The 9,582-nt window shown below is 32.9% G+C and overlaps 1 protein-coding gene across 1 annotated transcript in view; it reads left to right on the top strand.

The window, feature by feature from the left end:
* Positions 1 to 740: 740 nt before the first annotated feature.
* Positions 741 to 9,582, top strand: part of HFM1 (helicase for meiosis 1) — a 91,548-nt gene continuing 82,706 nt past the window's right edge. The window contains 3 exon segments of the mRNA XM_054592054.1: positions 741 to 811; positions 4,524 to 4,636; positions 5,941 to 6,250. Of these exon segments, the coding sequence (XP_054448029.1) occupies positions 741 to 811; positions 4,524 to 4,636; positions 5,941 to 6,250 (494 nt within the window).

Below are 9,582 nucleotides of genomic sequence, written 5' to 3'. Positions count from 1 at the left end.
CTGAATGTAAAAATTATCTTTTAGAAAAGGAACAAAAACATTTATGTATGTTACATAGTATGAATGTGAACACACATCAGTAGGTTGAACTTGTAAATTTTTTTATTTTGGAAAAGTTCAAACATACATACATACATAGACAGAAAATTATAATGAGCTCCATATACTGTTACATAGCTTTATCAGTTATCAAATCATTGCCAGCCTTGTTTTGTCAATATCACTACCTCTCTGCCTATATTTTGAAGCAGGTCATTGCATATGTAAATAGTATATTATTAGAGACACACACGTTCACAATAAAATGCACTATCCTAACTAAAAATAATGGTATGAGCAAAGTATTATAAAAGCCCAAAAGGAGAGATTAATTCTGTCTTGGATAAGAGGACAAATTCAGAGAAGCTGTTGAAAGATAAATGACACTTGACCAGTACCATGAAAGACAGGTAGAAATTTGCCAGGTGGAGAATGAAAGAAAACACGTTCTAAGCGTTAGTGCAGTATGAAGAGAGGGGTACAAGTGTGAAATGGATGAATGAGTGGAAGAAAGAGAATAATGTGTTTGAATATTGAGGCGCTTTGGGGAAGTTGTGGAAGACGCAGCTGGGAAGGTAGTCTGTAGTTTTTCTGGGAAATTTATGATTATTATTTATGTAGGAATGTTTTTCTACTTTTTTGTACATATAAACTGCTTTATATATATCTTTTTAGATTTATGACTAAGTCCAGTTTTTAACATGTCGAAATCAAATGACTCCTTGTTTTCTTCGGATAATTTGTTTTTTGAAAAACCAGATGAAGCTGAAAAGTAAGTCTACCTTAAAGAATGATAACATAGTATATTGCTTTAGGCTTTTTTATTTTTATTTTTAAGAGGTTTTAATTTTCTTCTGGTAAATATATAAATTAAAAATTGGGATAAACAAAATGATATTTTAGGTATGTTTGATAAACATGGAATTCAGGTGCAAGGGAGTAGCTAAAGTTTAACGTCTTACATGTTATAATTTAAAAATAGAGTCTTGCTTATTTGGCTTTTACTTATTTGAATTTCTGTTCAAATTATTTTTGGCTCAGGTAAAGACTAGAAGTAATGGTGACACCTTTTGGAAACAGAAAGCAATATAAGAATGGAGAATAGGTAGTCTGTTAAATTCTGGCTTCTATGGGTTTTCACATGTGTATTGCTCTCAATTCTAACATTTCTATTTATTTGTTCTATTGTATTATCCTTTTAAAATGAAGCATTGAGTAAATTGCAGGCTTCATTTTTTCTTTCATTCATTTAAATATTAATTCAGGTATTGACTGAATGTTGAAAGGAGTATAAAAAGGTTGAAACAGACTTTTACTTTAAAAAATTTAAAATCTATGTGAGGAAATTAAACACAAATATGTAAAATTCATTAATAATTAATGTGACCATGTAATTTATCATTTATACTGGGACACTTTTTTTATTGCTGTTCAGGTACAGTTGTCTCCATTTTCCTGCCACCTCTCTCCTCTCCCCTACCTACTCCTACCTCCCACCTTCAATCCTAAACCACTTTGGCTTTGTCCCAGAGTCCTTTATACATGTTCCTTGATGACCCTTCCTTTTCTTTCCCCCATTATTCCTCCCTTCTCCCTCCCCTCTGGTTACTGTCAGTTTGTTCTTTATTTCAATGTCTCTGGTTATATTTTGCTTGCTTGTTTTCTTTGTTGATTAGGATCCACTTACAGGTGAGATCATACGGTATTTGTCTTACACTGTCTAGTTTATTTCGCTTAGTATAATGCTCTGCAGTTCCATCCATGCTGCTGTGAAGGATAGTAGCTCGCTCTTTCTTTCTGCTGCATAGTATTCCATTGTGTAAATGTGCCACAGTTTTTTGATTCACTCATTTACTGATGGGTACTTAGGTTGCCTCCAGCACTTGGCTATTGTAAATTGTACTCCTATGAACATTGGGGCACATAGGTTCTTTTGAATTAGTGTGTCAAGATTCTTAGGGTATAATCCCAGTAGTGTAATTGCCGGGTCAAAAGGTAGTTCCATTTTTAGTTTTTTGAGAAAGTTCCATACTGTTTTCCACAGTGGCTACACGAGTCTGCATTCCCATCAACAATGTACTAGGGTTTCCTTTTCTCCACAGCCTCACCAGCACTTATTGTTTGTTGATTTGTTTATGATGGCCATTTTGATTGGTGTGAAGTGGTATCTCATTGTGGTTTTATACTGGGACACTTTTGAGAGAGAGAGTTGCATCCAAATGGGACAATAGGAGTTAATCACACACACACACACACACACACACACACACACACACACACACATATATATATTCATGTAATGACATTTCAGATTTGAATGGAGACTTGGGCCAAACTGATCAGGTCACACTTTATAGTAGTGGTAGGAGACTTCAGGAGGCTTCGATAGTTTTGACACAAAGAGAAAGTGGGCATTTGAAGGCAGAGTGTGACAGCAAGAGAAAAAGAATGGAGAAGGGATGATTCATAGTATTTTTAAGGGATAGTGTATAGAGAAGTTTCCTGGAATAGAAGATTCATAAAGGGATAAAAAACAGTGGGCTATAACATTAGAAAAGTAAACTAAAGATAGAGGTTAGATGCCAGAATAAGGATGTTGGACATAGCTCTCTATTGTGTTAAAAGCCATGGGATTGAATCAACAAACATTTATTGTATAATATGCCTAATTATACAAAACACTGCGTTCAGTACTATCAATATAAATGGAAATAAAAATAAGACCCTTAGGCATTTACAATCTAGAGGAGGTAGCAGGTCTATCTACTTATCTGTTAGCAGCCATCTTTTTATTATCACTACAAAGAGGACTGTGATAAATATGATAGGTTCAAATAAGAAGAAGAAGGGGGGAGAAGAAAATCTTAGGGAACCAGGGAGATTTCATGAAGGTAGGATCTGAGCTGGATTTTGAATGAATATAAGCTCTAGTGCCTAGGAAATTGCCTGACACATAGTTCTCAGTAAATAATTGTTCAATGGATTAATGAGTGAATAAAACAGTTGAACTTCTATAGGTAGATACGGTGGTAGGGTCAGGTACAGGTGAAGCTGAGTAAAGGAAATGTTTTTGAACAAAGATGAGGAGGGACAGAATGCATTATCTGTTTGTATACACGTAGTTCACTTTGGTCTGGACTATAAACTACATGTAGGGGAGTTAAAACTATAAGGCAGTCTTAGGCCACTTGGAAAATTTGCATTATTCAGCTGCCACTGAAGGATTTTGAATGGAAATAATATATATGCATATATATATAATAATAAAGAATATATATGCATATATCCTTTAGAATTAGAGTTTTGGGTTTCTTTGGATATATACACAGAAGTAGAATTGCTGGATCATAAAGCAGTTCCATTTTTAATTTTTTGAGGAAACTCCATACTGTTTTCAACAGTGGCTGCACCAATCTGCATTCCCACGAACAGTGTTCTAGGGTCCCTTTTCTCCATATCCTTGCCAACACTTGTTTGTTGATTTATTGATGACAGCTATTCTGACAAGTGTGAGATGGTATCTCATTGTTGTTTTGATTTGCAGCAAATGCTTTGGCCTTTTGTCAGACAACCTGTCAGACAAAATCAGATAATGTGTTGTAGATTTTTGATTTGAAAAATATAGACATAGTAACTATATGTTGGGTGCTATGAGATGTAGAAAAGTGAAGACTGAGTCTCTCACTTTTAAGAGTTTGAAATCCTAAATGAAGAGGTAAAAAACAAATCATAAAATTCTTGGGTCTTGGCATAGGAAGTATATGCGGTGCTCTTCTCAACTTTATTTCCTATCACCTAACACTTATCTTTTTGTTCTAAGGAAAGACAAGCCAATTTTGATTGGAAAGAAAACATTAAAGTATTATCTGTTAATAGGATAACAGGTGAAAGATATATAAGAGGTAGTTAGTTACCAATGCCAACTGGATGGCAAAAATCTCATCAATTACTATAAGTATACAAAGTGATGGTCAGTTTCAACTCTTGGATTTTCTGTGGTTTTTAGATGGTTCTGGACCAAGGATATTTGAGTTAGAACACTGATTTGTAATAGTGCTTTGGAAATACTCTAGAATACTAGTAATGATGTCATTTACACTGATGACCCGTGATTAATCATGAGGTGTGTTGAAATTTGTCAGCTGTAATTGTTAAGGTGCTAAAAAGTAGAATGATTTACTACTTTAAAAAAATTGGAATATATTTAAGATTCCTGTCAAAAGCATTTGAATTGGAGAAAAGGAGATGGAGTTAGAGCCATTATTTAGGTAGCATATTTCACATAGTAATGTCATTAATCCTATTATGCACAAGGAAAAAAAGATTGAGAACACTGTTACATAGGGATAAATTAAAGTTATCACAGTAAGTTAGTTTATAGGATGCTTACGAGTCTGTGATTGAGTGGTGTTTAATGGATAAATACGTAGTTCCTGATGTTGCATCTTATTAACGTTGTATTCACATTTTTATATTTTATGTAGTTATCCAGACAATGGAACATCATTGGATTGGTTTCTCCCACCTGCTCCATTGGTTTCGGAAATTCCAGATACTCAGACATTGGAAGAAGAAATAGAAAATCATAAACCGTTAGGTATATTATCACATATTTGTTGTGAAGCCAAGCCTATGCAATGTAAAAAAATCTAGTAACACATTAAAATATTACTTTTATTTTTAATGGAATAAAATGAAAGAAACTCCTTTTATTCAGAATAATGCTTACCAACTCTGAAAATCTAAAACATTTTCCTTCTTTATATATACATATACATACATATACATTTTATATGCACATAATATACTATAACATATACCCATTTTATTGTTCTGTGAATTTTGTTTCCTCTTATCATTAAAACCATCATTGCTATTTAGTTTTTGTCTTGCTCTTTACTAAAAACATGATTCTCTGGTTCAGGGAACCAGATTTCTGAAATATATTGAGTGAAAAAGACAGGATGCACATGATCATGCATAGTCTGATAACATCATTTTATAAAGCTGAAAAACAAGCACACTCAAACAGTGTATGTGATCTAATATAATATTATTGGCAAAAGTTTGATTTTTAAATTGGGTGGTGGGTTCATGCATGTACATTTTATTAGTTTCATAATTTATACACTAGAAATGCAAATAAATATACTCCTGTATGTACTAAATAGTATACAGAATTTACAGTGTATATATACCACTGTGTGTGTGTGTGTATGTATGTGTATGGTAAATTTTCATATATATATATACAGATATATATATATATATCTATATCTATATGGTAAAGCAAATTTAAGCCCTAATAAGCCTCCTCCTAAGCCTTCCAAAGATGCTTGCATTAATAAAACCTCTGTAAAGAAACCTTTACATTTTGTCACCTTGATCAAAGCATTCCTTTATCTTGATTTTAGAGGCAACATTACAAATTAAAAGCACGGTATCTTGTATTTTAATACTGAATTATATTCAGTAACATTATATATGGTTGGTCATTGTATTTGTGTATAAATGATTTATATAAAATTTTAAATCTTTATAATTGTATGATTATATCATTTGTAGTAGATGAAATACTTAAATAGTATAAGTATGATTATTTCTGTGGGTCAGAAATTAAGCCTATTTTATAATGTAGGTTTTGTATAAGTTTCAAATTAAATTTAAATAATTCTTAATTTCTGAGGGCACTTCAGTGATACACTATAAAGTGACAGTCACCTGTATTTCAAAACTATATATAATATTTCCGATTATCTTGTTATTGTGCTAATACTTGTCTTTTGGCTTTCATATTTACCTAGTAAACCCTTTTGAAAATTTTTATTAAATTTTCCATCATCATTTTGAACATTGTTTCCATGGAGAACATGTAGTAATTAATATATTCCATTTTTATAGGTATGGAAAAGAGGCGAAAAATGTTAACATCAAATTTAAAGATAACTGATGAAAGCATAAATTATATTTCACCAACACAAAAATTCCAGTTTGCTTTTCCCTCTAATAATTATGAAGATCATGTAAATTTTGGAGGGGCAGATAAAAATGGCTTATCACATGTTTCTGGCAAGCTGACATATGGTTCTTCTCAGAAATTTAAAAATCACATTGGCACTGGGATAGCAGCTGAGAAAAATATTCCAGATGATACAAGATTAGTTAATTTTTCAGAAGAAAAAGGAGAGAGCACATCAGCCTTCCGAAAAAGGTAATTAATTAAATGAAATAAATAATATTCAGAGATAAATTTGAATAGTTATGTGTGTGTCCAAAAGTATGAAATATGGTAAAATCTGAATGAGAAAAACATCAGTAAAAAATACAGTCTATTATATATACCAGAAACTCCATTAACTTTGGGATTCTAGTCATAGGTTCTTACCTTAGGAGAGCTTACAATTTAATGGGGGAAAGACTGATAGTAAATAACTAAAAATAATAGTATGACAATTATTTTTAATGAAGCATATGATTAGAGTGGAGGTTCTCAAACTTTATGTTGTTATAACCCCTTTACACTTAAAAATTATTAAGCATTTCCAAAGAGTTTTTGTTTATATGGCTTATTTTTAATATTTAAATATTAATGCTTAACCATATTAAAAATTAAAGCTAAAAATTTGAAAAATATTTATGTAGTAATTCATTTTAAAATAATAAACATACTCATTCATCCAATGTATTTTATTAAAAATAATTATTTTCCAAAACAAAAAATAATTTAGTGAGAAGAGTGGTATTGTTTATTGTTTTTTCAAATGTTTTTAATTTCTAGCTTAATAGAAGATACTGGGATTCTCTTATTTGCCTTTGTATTCACTCTGTTGTAATACCACACAGCTTGGAACCTCTGGAAACCTCCATGTTAACTAGTGAGAGAATGAAAGAGAAAAAGGCAAATAATGCCTTAATAGTATTATGAAAATAGTTTTGATCTTATGAACTCCTTGAAATAGACTCTACCATCCTTAGAGAACTGCTGTCTGAGCATCTAGCATGAGGACCTAATCTGCTTTGGACTGTCAGGGGAGGCTTTTCTGAAGTGGTACTTCAGCTTATCTTTAAGGACGAATAGAATGAAGTTAAGTGCAAGTATAAGGAGAGTATTCCAGGCAGAAGGAGTAGTATATGCAAAAGTCCTAAGGCAGTACAGAGCCTAGCCTATTCCTTAAAAATTTCCTTACTTTAAAGTAAGAGAGAAAGCTGAGAGGTTAGATATAGAGAGGCCAAGTCATTCAGAGTATTTAGTCCAGGATAAACATTTTGTATTTTTCCTTCAGACCGTGTTTCTTAAACTGTGGCCTGTGGATCTACTGCATCAGAATCACCTGGAGTACTTATTAAAAATTTTCATTCCTGAGTCCTACCTTTGATTTATTGAATCACAGTGTAAATGAAGGGTGGGATGTCACCAAGGAATCTTTATTTGCAACACATTTTCTAGAGGATTGTCATATACACTAAAGTTTCGGAACCATTGGACAAGTTTCTAGTTTTAAGCAGAGGAGTAAAATTAGATTTCTTTTTTTGTTTAAAGTCTATTTTGGCCCCAGTATGATGAATTAGAAGGGAGCTAGAATACATTCTGAAGAGCCACCTAGAAGGTTGTTTTATTAGTCTAGGTAAGAGAGTGGGTAGCCTGACCTAGGATTGTGGTAGCAGGAATGAGAGAATTCAGAGTTATTTAGAAGATAGAATTCCACAGGACTTAAATGATTATTGGACATGAGGTCCAACTTCTAGGGTCTGGTTTGAGCCAGGATGATTAAGGATGATAGTGCCCTTTCGTAATACAGAAAACTGTGAAGGAAGAACATGTTTTGGGAAAGATGATGAGCAAAGGTTTGGACATTCATGGTTTTTAAAATATTCAGAGTTTTACAACCATCATTACTATCTAATTTTAAAACATTCTTATTTTTCCCAATGAAACTCTATACTCATTGTTACTCTCCATTCCTGCTCTCCCCCCAGCCCCTGCAACCACTAATCTACTTTCTGTTTCTATTGATGTAGATATTCTAGACATTTTATATAAATAGAATCATGAAAATAAGTAGAATCATTTCTAGAATACCTACATATATTCTAGGCCTTTCATAGAAGTAGAATATCTGGCCTTTTGGGTTTGGCTTCTTTCACTTGGCGTAATGTTTTCAAGATTCACCCACGTTTTGTCATGTATCATTACTTTATTCGTTTTATGGCCAAATAATCCATTGGATGGATATATCACATTTTTTTAATCCATCTATCAGTTGATGGACATTTGGGTTATTACCACTTCTTTGCTACCGTGAATAATGTTGCTGTGAACATTCATGTACAAGTTTTTGTGTCAATATATGTTTTAATTGTTTTAGATTTACACTCAGAAGTGGAATTGCTGGGCCGTATGGTAATTCTGTATTTATAAACTTTTTTGAGAAACTGCCAAATTGTTTTCCACAGTGTCTGTAGTACTCTACAATTCCATTAGCAATATATGAGGGTTTCAATTCCTCCACATCCTTGCTAGCCTTTGTTATTGTCTTTTTTATTATAGTGGATGTGAAATGGTATCTTACTGTCATTTTGATTTGCATTTCCCTAATGACTAATGATATTGGGCATTTTTTAATGTGATTATTGGCTATTTGTGTATCTTCTTTGGAGCAATATCTCCTCAGATCCTTTGCCTGTTTTTAATTGGGTTAGTTTTTCATTATTGTGTTTAAAGAGTTCTTTATATATCCTAGATAAAAGTTCCTTATCAGCTATATGATTTGCAAATATTTTCTAACACTGTGAGAGTTGTTTTTCACTTTTTTGATGGTATCCTTACCAGCACAAAAATTTTAATTTTGGTGAAGCCTAGTTTATCTAATTTTTGTTGTTTTTGTTGTTGCTTGGGCTTTTGAAGTCATACCCAAGAAACCATTGCCTAATCCAGGGTTGTGAAAAATTTCTCCTCCATTTTCTTCTAAGTGTTCTATAGCTTTAGCTCTTACATTTAGGTCTCTGATCCATTTTGAGTTAATATTTTTTATATATATAAGGTGCAAGGTAAGAGTCCAACTTCATGCTTTTGTGTATAGATATCCAGTTGTTCCAGCACCATATGGTGAAAATATTATTTTTTCCCCATTGAATGTAATGGCACCCTCATTGGCAGTCAGTTGACCATAAATATAAGGTCTGGGAGGTTTTCTGACACAACCAGTTCTCTGATTCTCCAATACAAATGGGTGACCAATAATTCAATTTTCACACTAACTTCAGAGTTAGTGTCAGACTCCACAGATTAAGGGTTTAGTCCCACAAGACTGCCCTACTTCAGATCCCAGCCGCAGGTGGGATGTCCAGTTACCCACAATTCTGCCTTGCAGACAACTTTGGGTGTTCCCATGACCCCACACAAGGTTCAATAATTTGCTAGAATGACTCACAGAACTCAGGAAAACACTTTATTTATGTTTACCCATTCATTATAAAAGATATCATTTAGGAACAGCCAAATGGAAGAGATGCATAGGCAAGGTATGCAGAGGGAGGGTGCAC

The sequence above is a fragment of the Pteronotus mesoamericanus genome, unplaced genomic scaffold, assembly GCF_021234165.1.
Source record: "Pteronotus mesoamericanus isolate MK-2021 breed Mesoamerican mustached bat unplaced genomic scaffold, CSHL_Meso_final scaffold_31, whole genome shotgun sequence".
Classification (NCBI taxonomy): Eukaryota; Metazoa; Chordata; class Mammalia; order Chiroptera; family Mormoopidae; genus Pteronotus; species Pteronotus mesoamericanus.
The sequence above is the reverse complement of the archived record's forward strand: the minus strand, read 5'-3'. Positions and strand labels throughout refer to the sequence as shown.